Consider the following 20,802-nt stretch of genomic DNA (forward strand, 5'->3'; position numbering starts at 1 on the left):
TGAATTTGAAAGCAGCACAATGTGGGTCTCCAGATGGATTACACAGTGATCCACGGTGATGGCCCTTTGAGGGAGCAGCTGAAATTGAAACTAGCGTAAGCTCTGCAATGAAGCATCTTGAGAAAGCAATGAACTGCCAAACAGAAGATAAAGCTTCTTTTATTGTTTATTGTTTTCTCAATAAATCCATTGTCTTGAACTACAGATAAATACACAGTGTGTGTTCAAATCTGCTCTGGATTTATTCACCCTCCTGATAATGATAAAAATAAAAAAACAAATAAGGCAAAACAACAGGAATGGCAACAATAATTCATCACTTAAATTAAAGATAAGAGGAAATGTACAGCTGCAGGTTCCCAGCCCTGCTCCTAGAGCGAAACGGAAGATGGCTCCAGGATCCGAACATGGAAAACTGCATTTGGAAGACAGGAAGCGGCACTTTCGGGTATCAGCGTGGAGGTAGTGCAACTACAGCATAAGGCATTGTGTAGGACTATGCTACAGCAGGGCTGAAACTATATTCTATTCATATCTACACTGACCACTAAACCCAGAAGGGTGGCCATCTAAACCTAGCTTAGTTCCCTTTATTTTAAGAAACATACAAGTTTAGATACATCAATGGCTGAAACATATGAGAAACATAAATATACAGAATCAGAGTGCTCGAATTCATTTGCTAATGCTGCATTAACAAGTCTGTGGTCTTTGTAAAGACGATCATAATAGTCTAGTACCTGTGTGTTACTGTAAACCTGCTTATATTTAGAGGAATAAAGAACTTTTTCTGCAGCTACACATCCAGCATATTCATCCACTATGACCTAAAGTTCATAGACACCCCTTAAACCAGTGAACTGACCCATTTTAATGTGTATCTCTTTTTCTAGAGAACAACATGAAGTTAAATGAAGAAGCTCTGGAGCAGCTGGATTTAAGTCTACCATAGATCACCATAGATCACCATACCGCTAGAGGGGTATAAAGCCCTCAGAATCAGGCTTTAGAGCAGTGCAACTGTACTGAAGCTCAATTAAATATCTCTGGGATGAGCAGGAGTGGTATTTCTGGTGCAGAACTAATCACACCACAGTAATGCCCTCGTGACCATACAATGCACCAGCAACCTTCCAATAACAGTTGTAAAGCCTTCCCAGACGAGTAGATGCTGTTACCTTAGCTCAACTCTCAGTAAATCGCCTTCATTTACATGTTGAATGAGGTGGTGTCCACAATCTTTTGCCATACAGTGTACTGGTTCTGAAACTAAGGTTTCAAAATGTCTAGCATCATACGTAATTCATGAGGTGTCCTGAGTGCTGATCTAGATATCAGAGGTCTCCTATTCCAGCAGAAGCTAGGCCAAGCAAAGCATGTGTCCACACTAAACCCGGCGCTCAGCAAACTGTGGACGTCCGTCCAGACCCCGGTTGGGATGTATGCGCTCTCTGCTGCTGTAGAGTAGGTTGGGAGCTGCAGGAAGACTGTGAGCGGTCACTTGGGGTGGACTGACCGATGGAAGGAGGCACTAAGCTGTCCAGCTCATGCCTCTGCCCCGTCTCCAGGAGCCATTCGTGAAACTTCTGCTCCACCAAAGCCTGGAACTGCCGCCGCTGCTCCCTGGAAGGAGGAAGCACAAATGGTCAGTCCTTCAGAAGCTCCAGTCCTTCACAGGGCAACACACACACTCACACCTACAGACACTTTTGAGTCACCAATCCACCTACCAATGTGTGTTTTTGGACTGTGGGAGGAAACCGGAGCACCCGGAGGAAACCCACGCAGACACAGGGAGAACACACCACACTCCTCACAGACAGTCACCCAGAGGAAACCCACACAGACACAGGCAGAACACACCACACCCTCACAGACAGTCACCCGGAGTAAACCCACACAGACACAGGGAGAACACACCACACTCCTCACAGACAGTCACCCGGAGTAAACCCACAAAGACACAGGGAGAACGCATGACACTCCTCACAGGCAGTCACCCGGAGTAAACCCACACAGACACAGGGAGAACACACCACACTCCTCACAGACAGTCACCCGGAGGAAACCCACAAAGACACAGGGAGAACGCATCACACCCTCACAGACAGTCACCCGGAGTAAACCCACACAGACACAGGGAGAACGCACCACACTCCTCACAGACAGTCACCCGGAGGAAACCCACACAGACACAGGGAGAACACACCACACTCCTCACAGACAGTCACCCGGAGGAAACCCACACAGACACAGGGAGAACGCACCACACCCTCACAGACAGTCACCCGGAGTAAACCCACACAGACACAGGGAGAACGCACCACACTTCTCACAGACAGTCACCCGGAGGAAACCCACACAGACACAGGGAGAACGCACCACACTCCTCACAGACAGTCACCCGGAGGAAACCCACACAGACACAGGGAGAACACACCACACTCCTCACAGACAGTCACCCGGAGGAAACCCACGCAGACACAGGGAGAACACACCAAACTCCTCACAGACAGTCACCCGGAGGAAACCCACACAGACACAGGGAGAACACACCAAACTCCTCACAGACGGTCACCCGGAGGAAACCCACGCAGACACAGGGAGAACACACCAAACTCCTCACAGACAATCACCCGGAGGAAACCCACGCAGACACAGAGAGAACACACCACACTCCTCACAGACAGTCACCGTGCCGCCACCATTTTAGTTAAATGTTAACATCTAATATTATGGAAGGAATATGGTCTCGATTTTCTTCAAGTACATTTGGCATATATTTAACAATAATATATTAAGTGCAGCAGGTGGGGTTGCTGTCACACAGCTCCAGGGAGGTTGTGGGTTCGAGTCCCACTCCAGGTGACTGTCTGTAAAGAGTTTGATGTGTTCTCCCTGTGTCCACGTGGGTTCTAAAAACACACGTTCATAGGTAGACTGGAGACTCAAAGTTGTCCAGAGATGTGAGTGTGAGTAAATGTGTGAGTGTGTGTCACCCTGTGAAGGACTGGTGCCCCCTCCAGGGTGTGTTTCTGCCTTGCGCCCAGTGATTCCGGGTATGCTCCGGACCCACAGCAGCCCTGAACTGGATAATGAATGAATGAATTAATACCAGACAGGTAATTAACAATACACAATATCCGTGAGGACAAGAGGGTTTTATTTTTATATATACATATTCTTTAAACCAAAATCCTTACACTCCTCAAGTAAAACCCTTTTTCTTCCCCATAACCCTGAGACACAGCGGCAGACGCTGCGGTGGGCTCTTTGTGCCATGTGTAAAATGATGATTGTGATACTTATCGTCATGATTTACATTGGTCCCAAACTACTCCATATTTATCGACTAGAAACAGAAATGGCTCACTTGTTGAGGTGTGTGTCCTTGACGGTCCTCTGCCACTCCTGGACCCTCCTTTCTCTGTCCTCCACGGCCTGCTGGTAGAGAGGCGGCAGCCCTCCTGGCACCTCGCTCGTGTCCCCCTCCATCTGGAAGGGCACCACCATGGAGCAGAATTGATCAGGGCTGAGGATGCTGTAGCACGACGTTTCGGACGCCGGGGAATCTGCCCCATACAGCAGTGGCTGGTCCCAGAGGTTGGGCACAACGGCGAGCCCCACGCTGGCCATGTGGTCCTCTAAGGCTGGGTAGTGAGTGTGGAATGGTCCCAGAGTGAGGGAGGTGTTCCCGGGCAGCAGGAGCGGCCGAGTGGGGGTCAGCACGTGAATCCTGCAGCGTGAGGATGCTCCCACGGACACACGGCCAGCCACACACACCAGACGGACGTTCTCACAGCTCTGGATGTGGACGCAGGTCTCCACCGGACCCAAGACCACCGTGCTGTTGCGGCATTTGTCCAGAGACACTGACCTGGGGAATCATGGGAAAAAGATTTCGCCTCAGCCAGCAAAGCAACTATGAAGGACAGGCTCGAGCGCTGACCCAATTAGCTAACTACTACCTACATAGTGCCCTTCCCAGATTATAAATTAAAATACTGCACACAGAGAGTGCTCTCGAATGGAAAATGTTGACTACCTGAGAGTGTCCCCCCTACCCAAGAGTGTGTATCTCCACTACCCGAGAGTGTGTCCCCCCCTACCCGAGAGTGTGTCCCCCCCTACCCGAGAGTGTGCCCCCCCCTACCCGAGAGTGTGCATCTCCACTACCCGAGAGTGTGTCCCCCCCTACCCGAGAGTGTGCCCCCCCCTACCCGAGAGTGTGCCCCCCCCTACCCGAGAGTGTGCCCCCCCCTACCCGAGAGTGTGCATCTCCACTACCCGAGAGTGTGCCCCCCCCTACCCGAGAGTGTGCATCTCCACTACCCGAGAGTGTGTCCCCCCCTACCCGAGAGTGTGTCCCCCCCTACCCGAGAGTGTGCATCTCCACTACCCGAGAGTGTGTCCCCCCTACCCGAGAGTGTGCATCTCCACTACCCGAGAGTGTGTCCCCCCCTACCCGAGAGTGTGTCCCCCCCTACCCGAGAGTGTGCCCCCCCCTACCCGAGAGTGTGCATCTCCACTACCCGAGAGTGTGCCCCCCCCTACCCGAGAGTGTGCATCTCCACTACCCGAGAGTGTGTCCCCCCCTACCCGAGAGTGTGTCCCCCCCTACCCGAGAGTGTGCATCTCCACTACCCGAGAGTGTGTCCCCCCTACCCGAGAGTGTGCATCTCCACTACCCGAGAGTGTGTCCCCCCTACCCGAGAGTGTGCATCTCCACTACCCGAGAGTGTGTCCCCCCCACCCGAGAGTGTGTCCCCCCCTACCCGAGAGTGAGTCCCACCTACCCAAGAGTGTGTCCCCCCTACCCGAGAGTGTGCATCTCCACTACCCGAGAGTGTGTCCCCCCTACCCGAGAGTGTGCATCTCCACTACCCGAGAGTGTGTCCCCCCTACCCGAGAGTGTGTCCCCCCTACCCGAGAGTGTGCATCTCCACTACCCGAGAGTGTGTCCCCCCTACCCGAGAGTGTGCATCTCCACTACCCGAGAGTGTGTCCCCCCCACCCGAGAGTGTGCATCTCCACTACCCGAGAGTGTGTCCCCCCCTACCCGAGAGTGTGTCCCCCCCACCCGAGATTGTGCATCTCCACTACCCGAGAGTGAGTCCCTCCTACCCAAGAGTGTGCCCTCACTACCCGAGAGTGTGCATCTCCACTACCAGAGAGAATGTCCCCCCCGCACCTGAGAGTGTGTGTGTCCCCTACCTGAGAGTGTGTGTGTCCCCCCCTACCTGAGAGTGTGTGTGTGTCCCTACCTGAGAGTGTGTGCCCCCCCCCACCTGAGAGTGTGTGCCCCCCCCTACCTGAGAGTGTGTGCCCCCCCCCTACCTGAGAGTGTGTGCCCCCCCCCTACCTGAGAGTGTGTGTGTCCCCCCCACCTGAGAGTGTGTGTGTGTCCCCCTACCTGAGAGTGTGTGTGTGTCCCCCTACCTGAGAGTGTGTGTGTGTCCCCCTACCTGAGAGTGTGTGTGTCCCCTCCTACCCGAGAGTGTGTGTGTCCCCTCCTACCTGAGAGTGTGTGTGTCCCCTCCTACCTGAGAGTGTGTCCCCTCCTACCTGAGAGTGTGTCCCCTACCTGAGAGTGTGTCCCCTCCTACCTGAGAGTGTGTCTCTCTTACGTAAGTAAGTTTCTCTTCTACCAGAGGGTGTCTCGTACCTAAGAGAATGTCTCTCCTACCAGAGAGTGTGCCCCCCTCTACCAGAGAGCGTGTCTCTCCTACCAGAGAGTGTGTCTCTCCTACCAGAGAGTGTGTCTCGTCTACCAGAGAGTGTGTCTCGTCTACCAGAGAGTGTGTCTCTCCTACCAGAGAGCGTGTCTCTTACATGAGAGTGTCTCTCTCCTACCAAAGAGTGTGTCTCGTCTACCAAAGAGTGTGTCTCGTCTACCAGAGAGTGTGTCTCTCCTACCAGAGAGTGTGTCTCTTACATGAGAGTGTCTCTCTCCTACCAGAGTGTGTCTCTCCTACCAGAGAGTGTGTCTCTTACATGAGAGTGTCTCTCTCCTACCAGAGTGTGTCTCTCCTACCAGAGAGCGTGTCTCGTCTACCAAAGAGCGTGTCTCGTCTACCAGAGAGCGTGTCTCGTCTACCAGAGAGCGTGTCTCGTCTACCAGAGAGCGTGTCTCGTCTACCAGAGAGCGTGTCTCGTCTACCAGAGAGCGTGTCTCTCCTACCAGAGAGCGTGTCTCGTCTACCAGAGAGCGTGTCTCGTCTACCAGAGAGCGTGTCTCGTCTACCAGAGAGCGTGTCTCGTCTACCAGAGAGCGTGTCTCGTCTACCAGAGAGCGTGTCTCGTCTACCAGAGAGCGTGTCTCGTCTACCAGAGAGCGTGTCTCTCCTACCAGAGAGCGTGTCTCTCCTACCAGAGAGCGTGTCTCGTCTACCAGAGAGCGTGTCTCGTCTACCAGAGAGCGTGTCTCGTCTACCAGAGAGCGTGTCTCGTCTACCAGAGAGCGTGTCTCTCCTACCAGAGAGCGTGTCTCGTCTACCAGAGAGCGTGTCTCGTCTACCAGAGAGCGTGTCTCGTCTACCAGAGAGCGTGTCTCGTCTACCAGAGAGCGTGTCTCTCCTACCAGAGAGCGTGTCTCTCCTACCAGAGAGCGTGTCTCTCCTACCAGAGAGCGTGTCTCGTCTACCAGAGAGTGTGTCTCGTCTACCAGAGAGTGTGTCTCGTCTACCAGAGAGTGTGTCTCGTCTACCAGAGAGTGTGTCTCGTCTACCAGAGAGTGTGTCTCTCCTACCAGAGAGTGTGTCTCTTTTACATGAGAGTGTCTCCCTTACCCGAGACAATATCTCCAACCTGAGAGCATGTCTCTTACCTGAGAGGAGAGAGCAGGTAGATGAAAGCCTCGTTGCAGCGGTGCAGTTTAACGTTAGCCCCTGCCAGTTTCTCAGAGTCTTTGGCCAGTGTCTGTTTATAAACCTGTGACATCAGCACCACTCTGCTGCCGGACGGAGCGATGTGTGTGTTCCTGGCGATCTTCGCTCTCTTCATCGCGCCCTCCACTGAGGAAAAGACACAAACTCTCACTGATGATTTCGAATTAATGCGCTGGTACACACAGAAAGAAGTGCAGATAAGATAGTGGTCACTCATGCTGAGTGTGTTTGTGTGCTGACCTTGCAGGGCCCACGCCAGTTTCTTCCCTGAGCGCAGGCATGTGGACATGCCGAAGGGGTTGAGAGTGAGGGCCTGTCGGAGCCAGCTCTGCAGCGTCTGCAGGGAGTACGTCCGGCTGAGTTTGGAGTATCCCGCCTGGCTCTGGAGAGCCGTGCGGCTCAGCAGACGATAGAGAGAGTGGACGGTTCGCCCGTGGCTAACTGAACCCTCCAGCAGAAAACTCAGAGCCTGAACGGCCTCCATAGACAGCTCACTGTCCCTCAGAGCCTGACCGCTCACACTCAGCTCCCCCGGCTCTGCCAGCAGCTCCAACACCTCGCCCAGGTGAGACTGGACAAAACTCAGGTGAGCCTCGTCATCCCAGTTCTGACACAACACAGTCAAACACACAAGAGAGTGTATAAATATGACATAACACAAGTAAAGACAAGAGGAATCATCGAATAGATACAGGAGGGTCTGACCTTGTTTGAGGAGCTGGTTTTGCTCTCTCTCTCTGAGGAGGAGGAGGGCGAGCGTGCGCGGGGGCTCGGCCACTCTTCGCCAATCAGGGACGAGCGCAGAGACACGCGGTTTAACTGCTGGAGGTACAGGAAGAGCACGAACTGCAGTGTGTCCACACACAGCTGCGGACACACAAACACACATTAACACAGAGAACAACATCTTATAAAAGAAAAACCAATACTATATTAATCGACTTAGGGAAACTGGGCCTCTGTGTTTAACCTCTCTCTCTCACACACACAGACAGACACACACACACACACACAGTTTGCAGCAGCAGGCAGAAAAACAGTCTTAGGGAACAGTTAAGGGTTGGGGCCTTGTTCAAGGGTACTTCAGTTGTGGATGTTGAGGGAGGTGAAAGTGCTGTTGCTTCATTCCCTGCCCCCAATATTTCTGCACCTCATGGACATCTTGCCAGTCCCAAATCTGGTGCCGGAAGGTTTTAGACCACAGCTGCTCCCCCCGGTGGTGATTATGAAGCATCTACTAAAAAAAAACCCATTTTCTAGCCATAGTTTGTTGAATTTATCCAATTTATTTCCCGCCTAATTTCACACAGTTTGAAAAGAAATTTCCTGAATTTGCTTAATTTTATAATATACTGCTAATACTACAATAATAATCTTTATTTTTTACATTTTTAAAGGGTTAATAACTTAAATTACTCAAATTGGACAGTGTCTAATTATTATTATTTTTATGTTAATAAAGAAACATCAGGTACAATTTTGTATTTTTGCTACTAGGCTCCGCCCTACAGTTGCAGAATGCAGTTCACTTTTACAACCCTGTCCTACCCTCCTCCAAAATCTACATAGTGCTGTTTCTGCACTGCTGAGCCTAGAGTAGCAACAAAAGAGGCTCTATTCTCTCTATTACAGCTCAGTGAAACATCACCATAAAGATGAAGCTATAATTTTAAGATAAAAATATCACCCAGTGGTGTTTTAAATGGTATTTAGGTAGATTCAGCCAAGGGAGCTTTCCTATTGGTTAGGCCCTCAGGAACAGGACAGAAGGCCTTTCATACCAGAGCCTCAACTAACATAATTAGGAGAAAGGAATCAATGAAATTTTCATGAATCGTTCCACATATAGCTACACTAGACCATCTGGATACGTCCTAGAGTGTGAAAAAAGCAACTCCATACCGGTACTGTTTACTGACAGTCACTTTAAACTGCTACACATGAGTTAAAGCTTCAGATAAAACATATGGAATGTGCTTGCGTAAATCTTTCACCTTGCTTCTCTGTCTGTCGATTTCTCGCGCAGACTGGCTCTGAGACAGAGCCTCAGCCCACTCCAGCTTCTCCTCAGGGCTCCGAGATGAGAGCAGGTCAAAGGTCTCAAAGTAAAGCCAGGCCAGCTCCTCTGCGAGCTGCAGTTTCCCGCAGGCGATGTGACGCCACATGTGCCACCCGAGCCTCGGGAAGCAGCCTTCTCGGGTTCGGATGTAGACGGCCATCTTCCGCAGGTAATGCAGGCTCAGTTTAGTCGGAGGAGCTGCGGGAAGAGCCCCCAGCAGGAAGGCCTCTATACGAGGCCAAACGCTCGCTGGACACGTGTCCATTTCTGTGGAAAAAGAGGAGACAATAGAAGGAAACATGGAGGACTAGAGGGTGACCAACACAAACAGTGCAGTGACTGATGAACTACTGTCTATGACTTTACATCTACAAGGTGGACCAATGAGGCAGGAGTGGACAGTGAGTGGACACTGGGTTTAAAAACTCCAGCAGCAACTGCTGTGTCTGATCCACTCACACTAATGCACCACTACCACGTTAGATTATCAGTGAGAAGAATCATATGTTTCCCAAATCACTCTTAAAAATATGATTCTACAAGGGTTCTTTATTAAAGGAAATGGTTCTATATAGAACTCTGAACACAGGAAGGACCCTTTGCGTTGTAAAAGGGCTCTTTGCATCATGAAGGAGTTGTTCAGATTCATGGAGAATGTGCTTAAAATGGTTCTATACAGCACCATTTTTCTTTACGGCACCAAAAACGGTTCGTGTACCGTTATGACGTCAAGCCGTTTTTGGTGCCGTAAAGAATCCCTTTCTAAACGGTGTTGTATAGAACCATTTAATGCACATTCTCCATCCATCTGAAGAACCCCTTCATTATGCAAATAGCCCTTTTACAACGCAAATTGTTCTTTAAGTGTTCAGGGTTCTATATAGAAATATTTCATTTAATAAAAAACCTTTGTAGAAACATTATTTTTAGGTGTATATAGGACTGTTATTAACAGGAGCATCTTCAGGAAGCGGAGTGTTTCCATAGCAACAACCACAGCAAGTGTAGTGTATTTAGTAAAAGTTAGTCTTAGTACACAAAACAGTAAATAAATAAATGAATATGTAGCTGTTGTCCAGGCACAAAAGTTAAACATCCGTTTCTGAATAGCGGGGGAGATTTACAGCCAGGAGCCTCTACTCACTTCCTCAATCCGCCCGTTTTCAGCGGAGAACAGGTGCGCCCTTCTGACTTTTCTTCATATGTGTAAGTTTAGTTCATTTTTCAGTTATTTAACGTTGTTAATTCATCTTTTATTCATTGTTTTTACGACGCTGGCCTTCAGGTCCTCCTCCTCTTTCTCGCAGCTCTTAATTTGGCGACACCCCGATCAATGCCACTGTTTACCGATGGAAACCTTACACAGTTTTTTTTTTTTTTATCAATTTAAAGCAAAGATAAACTACCAGAGGTTATATCCTGGAAATAAATATAACTTAATACACCCCCACTGCAGCAGAAAAAGCACAACCCACGGCCTTGTTGTTTGAATTTTGAAGCATTAAAACTTCAGCGGCCATTCTGTGGTTTTCAAAATAAAAGTGTACTTTGTATATGGCACTCAACAGATGGCGCATAGCATAAATGTTCTATTTTTGTTGATAGTAAATAGTAAATATAGCTTTATAATAAATACAGCTACAGAATTATTTTCCCACCAGCTTTAAAATAAAATATTAATAATAATAAAATGAAGCATATAAATAATAATAAAAAAACATAACATAACAGAGTTGCCAATCCACCAACCAATGTGTGTTTTTGGACCATGGGAGGAAACCCACGTGGACACAGGGAGAACGCACCAAACTCCTCACAGACAGTCACCAGGAGCAGGACTTGAACCCAGGTCCTTTGAAATGTGTGATTGCAGCACTACCTGCTGTGCCACCCTTATGTAAACATTCTCCAGTGAAAATAGTGTTTATTCTTGTTAGTGTGTGTGTATGTGTGTGCGTGTGCATGCATGCGTGGTAGAAGGTGTATCCGGAGTGAATAAGTGGTGATGCTTTTATGCTTTGAAACTGCAGCATTACAAACTCAGTCTCAGAAACACGGTTTCAGACAGACAGGGTTTCATACCTCACACACCTAAGAATCCAATCCCATCCACTTGTGGGTGGGGTTTTGTAGCCAGAGGCGACCCACGCAGTGGTGAGTGGATGTAGAGGAGGGAGCTAACTGCATATTCGTAGACCTGCACCTACGGCATATGAACGTGTACAATTATTATATTTAAGACAGTTTTAAGATCTTAGAGGATAGTTTTTATTCTTGGAAATAATCTATAATTCAGAACTAAGAAGAGATTAGCAGTTTAATCAATGATCGGAAAGGGACTTTAATACAGAAAGTTGTAATCTTCTGTACCCGCCCTTTAACGCCGTTGTAGCGTCGAAATCTGTCCAGTGGGGAAATACTGCACCCCTTCTTGCGCATGCGCGGCTGGGGAAGGAAGACCAGCTGATAGATGAGGAGCCGAAGAGCGGAGCCGTGTCGGTGAACAGTGACCTACGGTTTCACGGAGAAAAGCGCGAAGAACCGGGCAGGTGACTACGGGAAACAGCCGCGGTAAAAACACGAACTCTTTCTGATTTAACCCGGGTTTGAAAAGTCTGTCCAGCGGCGCTGGTTTGAGCGCTGCGGGCCGCTGTTTTTGGGCCGAGTTCTGTCCTAATAAACACACACCTGAACCGCTCTGTCTTCTGCTGAACGCATTTTGGACAGGAGCTTGGCTTTATAACATCACCCATGATCTGGAGATGGACATATGATGCTTAATAGACCCAGTCTGGATCTTAAAAACGAGAGCCCACCATTGTATTGATTTCATTACTGCAGAAAAACATGTCAGAATGCTGTGTGTAATTTAAAGGTGCAATAGGCAGTTTCACCAGAGTGCTTGTCTGTGTTATTGTAGTTCACCTACCCAGACACCAGAGGTCAGACCTTCTGAATGCCAAATGGTCAGTCCGTTGTGGTTGTTGTCTTGCACACAACATAATACCGTGTCAAACTGTGTCAGATCGGTCTAAAATAAATGTATAGACGCTAAAAGTCCCAGTTGTCGTTGATAACGTAGGCTACAATTCAAACCTCAGCTCTTGTGATTTAACAATGGCCATTTTAATTTAAAAAACAACAATGAGTAAGCTGGCTTTCTCAGGCCCAGAATGCACTTGTGCTTATGCCATTGCTAAAATACATTATTTCATTCGTATTATTTTAATTCAATTTTTGCTCGTTAGAAAATTAGATTAAATTAGATTAATGACTATTTTGAACGTTATAATAGTATTACACAATTGACCAGTAGTGGGAAGCCCATATAATTTGTCTCATGTATACACCAGAATCCTCAGTCTTAGTTCATGTGTATGTAGCCCTCATCTGACAATATATATTTACATTTTTATGGTTTAAAAGGTTTATAAGGTCATTATAAGAAGCTATGGTGTGCTGCTGGTGCTGGATTGTAATTACAATGTAATATTTTAGTGTTGTACACGTGGAGACGTCTGGTTCCATTCACCACTAGTGTAGACCCTCCACAGTCAACCGTTTCGCTCCAAACCCAACTGATTTTCGTTTTTACCACAGACTCTTCGTAGCAGCCAGGACTGGGACTTTACATTAGCTTTTGAAGCATTGCTGTGAAGGTTTGATGGCAGTATGCCATCAGTGAAGTCAGGTGCTGATGTTGGAGGATTAGTTCTGGAGGACAAACACGTCTCCGACTCATCCCAGAGCTCTGTCCATCACATCTCAGCTTCATGGCTCAGTACTGAGGGTCTGTATAAACCCCTCGTTATTGAGCACAGTGACCTTAGGCAGGACCTTGTTGACCAGCTGGTAAAAAGCCCCTTGAAAAGAGGTTAGATATATTTAGTAGTGATGCTGTATGTATTAATAAAAGGTGTGATGAGGATGTGTGATTTTGAACAGAGTCAGATGGGGAGGGTTTCCTCCAGCGTCTTCTTCCCCTTAGTGACAGCCCAGGGCTTCGTGCAGTGCTGAGTGAGCAGAGTGAGTCCTAATGTAGCTGTCAATCACCACTCATCCTCACCCCTCCCTGAAGTGGATGATAACAGGCTCTCGTCTGTTTGCTTTATGGACAGTGTTTGTGTGTGTGGGTCCCTCATCCTTTCACAAGACCTCACACTAACGCCCCCTCTGTGACAGGACAGAAGGTGGTCGTGAGTACAAGACACAGTTATACCTCTTTATTTTTTCCATATGAACCAGTTTCTCCTCCATGAAGCGGGTCCCCCGTGAGTGCCGTTATGTTTAAAGTCTTCAGCAGAGTCTCTAAAGCATCCAGGACAGCAGGTGTCAGTATGAAGTCCAGTTTATGCTTCTGCATCCAATCTGTGCCATACAAAATGTATGGTTGTGGTACATTATTGTCCAGTGTAATGTACCTTTGTGTTCTCCCTGTGTCCGTGTGGGTTTCCTCCGGGTGCTCTGGTTTCCTTCCAGATGTGAATGTGTGAGTGTGTCGCCCTGTAAAGGACTGGCGCCCCCTACAGTGTGTTTTCCTGCCTTTCGCCCAGTGATTCCGGGTAGACTCTGGACCTTGGTTTTGTATTTGTTTCTTTCCTGGCACCACATGTAAACTACACTCTGTCTCAAGTAGCATGCTACTCCCTATTGAGTGCACTTCACAGGGTATAAAGTAATACTAATGCACCACTACACTGTGCACTACATAGGGTGGAAAAGATATTTGAGACAGAGTGTAGTTTATATGCGGTTCTAGGAAAGAAGCTTTCAGGGCGAATCACCTGGAAGAAAAGACACCTGATATTAGCTTCCATCACTTGTTAGCAACATTAACTTCTTCTCTCCAGTACAAATCCCAGCGAACAGACTTCACAGGGGGTAGCATCATTTTTCTTTTCACAATTACTTCCTTTAATAGATTTCCCCTTACGCATCTCCTGTGATTGTTTCAGGGTCAGTGTTCAAAGCTGACTGGAGAAAGACAAACAGAGACTCCGTGCTGTAGTCTGAGACGCCGCCTCAGAGGACCCCGACCCCACTATGAGCTCCCGCGCGAGTGGCAGGGTCAATGGGACCCTGCCCCAAACCAAAATCTGCCAATTCAAACTGGTTCTGCTGGGCGACATGGCGGTGGGCAAGTCCAGCCTGGTCCTGCGCTTCGTCAAGGGCCAGTTTGACGAGTTTCAGGAGACCACCATCGGAGGTGAGGGACCCAAATTCATTGGTAGAAACTAATGATCTTATCAGGTTTCTTATTATTAAAGTAACAGTAGGCAATATTTTACACTAAATTTACAGCTTCAACATGATTGTTACGCTACACTGACCTGTAAAAGGGAGAAAAGAGCCTCTGTTGTTGCTTACTTCAGGCTCAGCAGTGCATATTCTGCACTGTGTAACTTTGTGGAGGAGGGTAGGAAACCACCCCTCCCCTTTGATTTAAGGTCACTGCTGTAAAAGTTAATTGTACTCAGAAACTGTAAGGAGCAAATATTCCAAATCCTAGTATAAGTACCTAGTGCTGAAATCAGGAGTGAGGTGGTTGGTGTTTTCCTACCCTCCTCCAAAAGTTACATAGTGTATTTTCTGCAGTGCTGAGCCCATGAGCCCAGAATAACAACAACAACAAAGGCTCAATTCCTCCTCATACAGCTTTGTGATTTTGAAGCTGTAATTGTAAGGTAAAAAGCTACTTACTGTTCCTTTAAACTAGATCTATGGCTAAATCAGTGAGCAGCAAACAGAGAGAGCGAGAGGATACACTCAGTCACTGCATGTGGGTCTTATCTGATGTCTGATAGCATTTTGAGGTTTGAAATCTCTGAATCTTGGTTCCTCTTTCCCCTCGACAGCTGCCTTCTTGGCTCAGTCGGTTTGTCTGGATGACACCACGGTGAAGTTTGAGATCTGGGACACAGCTGGACAGGAGCGTTATCACAGCCTTGCGCCGATGTACTACCGCGGAGCGCAGGCGGCCATTGTAGTGTTCGATATCACGAAGCCGGTACGTAGCGTGAAAAGGCAGCTGAGGTTGGAGACTGAGCTACACTGATTACAGCTTTTAATAAAATCATTTTTAATTTTCCCTTTAAAATTAACATCAAACTGTTGGGAAATGGAAAGGAAAGATATGTTTTTCATCTCTCTCTCTCCATCTCACTCTATTTCTCTCACAATCTCTAGGAGACCTTTGAGCGAGCGAAGGCCTGGGTGAAGGAGCTGCAGCGGCAGGCGAGCCCCAACATCGTCATCGCTCTCGCAGGGAATAAAGCGGACCTCGCTGACAAGAGGCTGGTGGAGTACGAGGTACAGTTTAAACAAACTACACAAAGAAACACAGCTGGGGTTCAGTAGCTTCACTGCAGGGAATATTCACACTGTAATGAACGAAGGAACGTGTGATGCTTGAAGCAGACAGCTGATCAGATGAAACCCCACAAGCCCCACAGCGGCGTTCTCCACCTGTCTAAACAGCTCTGTTCCTTGTTCAGAACGCCAGCTTTCAGCGCCTGTTCCTTTAAATGATAATGAGCCGCTCACTGTTCACCCCGACCCTGAGTGCACAGCAATGGGAAGCGAGGAGAAGTAGTTCTGGTTTTTAGCCGTTTTTGCTCAGTTTTCTTTCCTCTCCAGTCTCCTTTTATCCATTTAAACTCAGTACATTTATTCCCCCACGCTTGTTGTCCGTTTTGTTGCGTTTAACCTGGTCTTTGTGCTCTCACATAAACACAGACCCAGCGCTGTGAATGGACGATCTCAGACTAGGGGGCGGGGCAATTCTAAAGTGTCTGCGCTTGACCTCAGAAGCGAAGCAGAATCAGAACGGCTCATTTTACCCTGTATTTCTGGCTCAAGCAGCACACAGAATACATGTGGGTGGGCTTGTTTCACAGTGTGTATGTTGGTGGGCTCAAGATCCCAATATTAATTAATATTAGATATTTGAGAGTGGGTTTACAGTCAAATCTTGCCTGAATATCCCCACCCTGAGCTTTGGTTGCCTGGCCGTATGTGAAGGTTGTTAAATAATTTCCCGCTAGTGAACGCTGATATGGACGACTTAAATAATCTGGTTTGAGGCTCGAATAATAAGGCGTCATTTCCCAGCAGAGTTACTCCATTCCAAAGGTTACCACACTTCTCGTTTCCCATGACTCAAGCAGAAGTTTATTTCCTCACTGCTCTTAAAGCAGACATTCTCTGAGTGGCAGAAGCTGATGAGAAAGTGGAGGAATGATGTTTCATTCAGGTGAGCATGAGGAAATCTCTTTTTAAGATGCTGAAAGCGAAAGTAAACACGACTGTCCAAAGCTTGACTGGGAAAATACCTGTTTTATTTATTTATTTATTTATTCTGGATCACTTCTTTCTGTGATATTACTGGCTGCTGCCAACCAGGTGCTTGTAAACACGGATTACACACACAATCAGATTCTGTGCAGTTATCGGATTATTAAATGCTTGTAAACACACTTATCGTTACAGAGTCATCACTCAAGAGTACAGTCACTGCTGAGGGTCACGTCCTTATCTTTGTACAGTCAGAGGAGCAGGTCCAGATCTGGAGACCTGTTTAGGAACCAAAACTGGTTCTACTATGGCATCGCTCAAAGAACCTTTTGTAGCACCATTATGTTTAAGAGTGATAAGAGCGATTCAGCGTTCTGTTAACGCTGTCTGAGTCTCTTCCCGTAAACCCGAAGGCTGAGTAAGAGGTGAATCATGACAAGAACCGCTCCTCTGCTGTTGCTGCTCTTCTGTGTTTGCTGTTTACCTCAGCATCAAGTGGGAAATCCTGGTACTGAAACACAGCCTCCCGATGCCCCGCCCACTTTCACACTTCTGTTACACACAAGGTTCTGGGTCTGGATTAGTAAAAGAACCAGGCACCTTGCTCACCACTGGAAAAACGTTATTACACTCCCCTGTGGAGCATGAGTTTGTGAGAAAGAGTGCCCCCTGTGGTGCAGTTCCGTAAACACGAGTGAGTATGTGAGTTTAAGAATGAGTGAGTTACTTAAACATGTGCCCCTTTTGGTTCCTTAAAGCTGTGGTTATCACACAGAAAATGGATGGATGGATGGAATATTATATACAGAGATTTTAAAGCAACACTAGGTAGGTTTTAGCGTATTTGCTCCTGGGCGCCCCCTGGGTGTTGCAGAGTATAATCCACTTTTACTGCACTGTCCTAAAATCAAGGCGGGAAGTGTTGGTGGTTCCCTACACTTCTCTCTATTCTCTGTTCTCCTTATTACAGCTCAGTGGAGCATCACAATGACGTTGAGTGTTTGGTTGTAATTTTAATGTGAAAATAATATCTAGTTGGTTCTCTCTCTCTCATATGTTGTGGTTACAGGAAGCTCAGACGTACGCCGAAGACACAGGCCTGCTGTTCATGGAGACCTCCGCCAAGACCGCCATGAACGTCAACGAGTTATTCTTGGCCATTGGTGAGCCTTTAACCTGTCTTCCTCTTTTGTTTTTCATTACTGTTAATACCACAGTGTGAAGCAAATGGCTTTCCACCTCAACAGGAGCCTGCTCTCTTACCTAAAATATACAGCTAAAATACATTTTAAAACATTGGTGTTGGACAGTTATTTCCGGAGATCTTTCTCCATGTGTTGCAATCTTGTAGAGTTGTGCAATATTCATAGAAAAAAAAAAAACAGCACGCAATTCACATCCCAAATTTTGACAATGAATATAACCTTCATCTATCATTAGTGTTGCTTTGGTTACTTCAGAAACAGTAGTTTAGAATAAGAGTAACATTATCAAGGTCAATTCATTATCAGTTCATCAAGGTCGTAAAAACATTAAAAGGATTAATAATCAGTTATAACACATACAAAACAGTGACCTATTATTTGCCAAATAGTGAACCCACACCCATCTACACTGTTAAACCTTAGATCTCGCCAAGTACTGACCTTACTCTCCATTAGTCGTCTTAAGCCTGTCAGCATTAGCACATATTTGTTAATACGTTTAACCATTTAACCACCAAGTGATGAAAGAATTAACCACCAACAGAATGTCTGTGTAGACACTAATGATAATGGGGTGCACCCCATTATGAGGTCATAACATATACTTTACCTTGACATTTTCAGTAAGTTTTGGGACACTTTCTCTATTTGGCAAACCACTGTCGCCCTTTTGGTCTGTGTGTTACCAGTGATTATTAAGGTGTTTACAACCTAATTAATAAACAAAAACTGATTTTAAAACATATGTAAACAGATTACAAGTCTAGATTTAGTCTAATGCGGTACCTTATTACAAATGACACATTACTCATAACTAATAACACTCTTAAGCTCGTTATTTTGCCATTAGTCATTAGCTGATGTAAAATCACAGACATTAGTGTTCTCCTCAAGGCGTGTTGAGCTGTCCAATGACAATGTGTTAGCAATAGTTATAAAAGAAGCAGTGTAGTGTGTCTCAGAGGAATCATGTGCAAGCCTTCACCTTTGGTGGAAGAAACGATGACTAAACTGAGGGAGAAAAATAGGGGGCAGTGTTCGTACACTAATGTTTTTTTAATCCCTTGCAGCGAAAAAGATGCCAAAAACAGACACCCAGAATCCAACGCATGCTGCCCGGCACCGAGGGGTTAACCTGCAGGACGCAGACGCTCAGTCGACTCGAAGCTGCTGTGGGAACTAAACACCCCTCCGCACACCATCATCTACATCTACAGCAACAAGGGAGACCACTAATGCCCTCTCCACCCCCAAACCCCTACCTTCCACCCACCCTTTCACCAAGACTGGCATGGAGAGAAGAGAGGAAGAGAAAAGACTGAGAGAGGAGAAGGAAAAGAAAGAGAGGAGCGTTTGGATCCTTCGCCGATGCCAGGACGAGAGGACGGAAGCGACGTGAAGGATCATCTGTTCTCTTTTGTAATGTCTAGCACTTAATCGTGGACGTCTGTGTTGTGTTGTTTTGTTTCTGTCAAATCTCTTGTCAGCATTCATTTTTGATTATGCAAAAAGTGTTAACGTCTTCATCGGGGCGGCAGTGCAGGGAGTGGTCCGTGTTTGGTTTGAGAAGGAAAGACGAGGGCGAAGAAGCAGGAGAGAAACCGAGGCCAGCTATTCCTTTCCCACCCCCTCTTCCCCGTGTTTGGTCCTTTAGGTTTGAGAAGGTCTCTCTGACGTCCAGAAGATGGTTACAAACTGCTTTGGAAACTGTGTCCTGAGGAACTATCTTCAAACTCCACACCACTGGAAAGAATCCAGCTCCAGACCCCGGCCTGTCAGATACGCAATAGGAAAAGCACCTTGATCAATGGAATTAACCTTCAGATCCTGCCTGACCCCAATGTAAGGACCCCTCATCTGGGCGCTGCTCTCTTGCACGTAGGTCATACGGCTTTCATTTCCTTCATCAAATCTTGACCAACATAAAACGTCTTCCTGGCCCCTTCATTTGTTCTGGAATCCTCTCCAGCCAACCGTGCCCATAAACTCTCCCATGCTCGGTGTTGAGAGAATTAATAATAAAAAAAAAGCGCTGTCCTGCAAAGGTTCTTCTCGGTTGTGGTCGACTCACTGAAACCTAGAAACAATCATCTGTGATTTATTAGTACTAATTAACGTAAAGGAAAGCTTGGTAACCACTTTATTTTATATTTGAGATGATGCTGAGGCTTGCTCTGAATATGGAAGAAATATATGAAAAGAGTTTTAAGCATCAATCGTTCGCTTTTTCTGCAGATTTGGGAACAATCTGGTGATTCACAGGAATAATTTGGCGAGGGACGTTTTGCACAGCTTAAAACAAAAAAACAAACTAAAAAAAAGAAGATAAAGAAAGAATTTGCCAAGTCTCGGAAAGGTTGGAAAAAAACAGAAGTGCCTACTCTCCGTTTTTTCCGTGTTCTTTGTTTTGGGCTCGCTTGGAGTGCGTTCCGATTCGGCGAACTGCCTCTTAACGACCCCAATCCAGTCTTTTAGGTCCAGTCCATGCTTTGGATCCTGCTCTTGACGTACCTGAACCAGGTGAACTATATGTTTTTACATATGTTCTGAGGTGAAGTGGAAGAAAAAACATGGACTTTAGAGCACTCAGCCTTGTTCGTCTTAAACTCGATCTGCTGCATGCTACATTTAATTAATTACTACATCCCTGGTTGGACAAAACATGGTATCTCCATTTTTTCTTGTTTGATATGTAAGTGCAAACTTGAGTTAAAGTTTCATGGTGTTTTATGAAGTTAAGATTCTTCTCTTGTAAACATACCATTTTGGATCCTACTCAGAATGGAAAAACCACACCATCTGCCTTTTGTTTTCAGATGTGTGTGTTATTGGGAAACACCTAAACATGACTGACTGTGGTAGTTTATTATACACTAAAGATGCAGTAGATTGAGATTAGGGTTAAACAGGTTGGAAAATTCCTTTAAAGACTCGACTGGGATCCTAAAGCATAGTGTTTCCAAGACCTAGGCCTGAAGCGTATTAATAACCTGCAACATATTCTTGTGTAAGGAAGGGATGATTTCTTTATAATGTCTTGTTTTAAGGATGCTGTCTGTTTTCGACAATTTTATGTGTTTAAAAAAATGAATCTTGTTGTTTTATTTAAAATTGGTTTTAGTTAGAAAATGTAAGGGTTGCCAGAACAATTTTATGGTCATTTAGGGAATGATGATGATGATAATGCATCACATAAACGGAAGTCATTTGTCATGTCTCTTACAATCCAGTTTATTTTGTGGGAAAGATTTGATCTCCTGTTAACACTTCTGTGAACTGCAAAGTCAAATAAAGCTGTGCTATTCTGCTACGAATGGAATTTGTCTCCAGTGTCTTTCTTGAGGTAAATAATCTAACT

At 46.6% G+C, this 20,802-nt stretch overlaps 2 protein-coding genes across 7 annotated transcripts; one reads left to right on the forward strand and one right to left on the reverse strand.

The window, feature by feature from the left end:
• Positions 1–159: 159 nt before the first annotated feature.
• tbccd1 (TBCC domain containing 1) lies at positions 160–10,454 on the reverse strand. The gene is made up of 7 exons (XM_066686172.1): positions 10,091–10,454; positions 8,882–9,213; positions 7,593–7,754; positions 7,128–7,494; positions 6,827–7,013; positions 3,374–3,877; positions 160–1,623 (listed from the first exon to the last, which is right to left on the reverse strand). The coding sequence occupies exons 2-7, from the start codon at positions 9,209–9,211 to the stop codon at positions 1,401–1,403; spliced, it is 1,773 nt and encodes a 590-aa protein (XP_066542269.1). The 5' UTR covers positions 9,212–9,213; positions 10,091–10,454; the 3' UTR covers positions 160–1,400.
• rab5b (RAB5B, member RAS oncogene family) lies at positions 9,904–20,749 on the forward strand. Of its 6 annotated transcripts, none has more exons than XM_066686174.1 (6): positions 9,904–10,152; positions 13,902–14,152; positions 14,802–14,953; positions 15,133–15,255; positions 17,309–17,402; positions 18,515–20,749. In XM_066686174.1, exons 2-6 carry the CDS (start codon positions 13,990–13,992, stop codon positions 18,625–18,627), a joined length of 645 nt encoding a protein of 214 aa, XP_066542271.1. In that variant the 5' UTR covers positions 9,904–10,152; positions 13,902–13,989; the 3' UTR covers positions 18,628–20,749. The 6 variants fall into 6 exon arrangements, with proteins under 6 accessions (XP_066542271.1, XP_066542273.1, XP_066542275.1 ...); XM_066686176.1 differs by having other exon boundaries at positions 9,904–10,123; XM_066686178.1 differs by lacking the exon at positions 9,904–10,152 and adding an exon at positions 10,775–10,795.
• Positions 20,750–20,802: the final 53 nt, after the last annotated feature.

This window comes from Hoplias malabaricus, chromosome 12 (genome assembly GCF_029633855.1).
Source record: "Hoplias malabaricus isolate fHopMal1 chromosome 12, fHopMal1.hap1, whole genome shotgun sequence".
Lineage (NCBI taxonomy): Eukaryota > Metazoa > Chordata > Actinopteri > Characiformes > Erythrinidae > Hoplias > Hoplias malabaricus.

Bases quoted from the DNA above. Each gene is read 5' to 3' on its own strand.
- tbccd1 (XM_066686172.1), bottom strand. From the start codon at position 9,211: ATGGACACGTGTCCAGCGAGCGTTTGGCCTCGTATAGAGGCCTTCCTG. The intron at 3,878-6,826 runs GTAAGAGACATG...ATGATTCCCCAG, and splicing joins TACCTGCTCTCTCCTCTCAG to GTCAGTGTCTCTGGACAAAT. The intron at 1,624-3,373 runs GTGAGCCATTTC...TCCTCCTTCCAG, and splicing joins AAGGACACACACCTCAACAA to GGAGCAGCGGCGGCAGTTCC.
- rab5b (XM_066686174.1), top strand. From the start codon at position 13,990: ATGAGCTCCCGCGCGAGTGGCAGGGTCAATGGGACCCTGCCCCAAACC. The intron at 14,153-14,801 runs GTGAGGGACCCA...TCCCCTCGACAG, and splicing joins TCAGGAGACCACCATCGGAG to CTGCCTTCTTGGCTCAGTCG. The intron at 15,256-17,308 runs GTACAGTTTAAA...TTGTGGTTACAG, and splicing joins AGAGGCTGGTGGAGTACGAG to GAAGCTCAGACGTACGCCGA.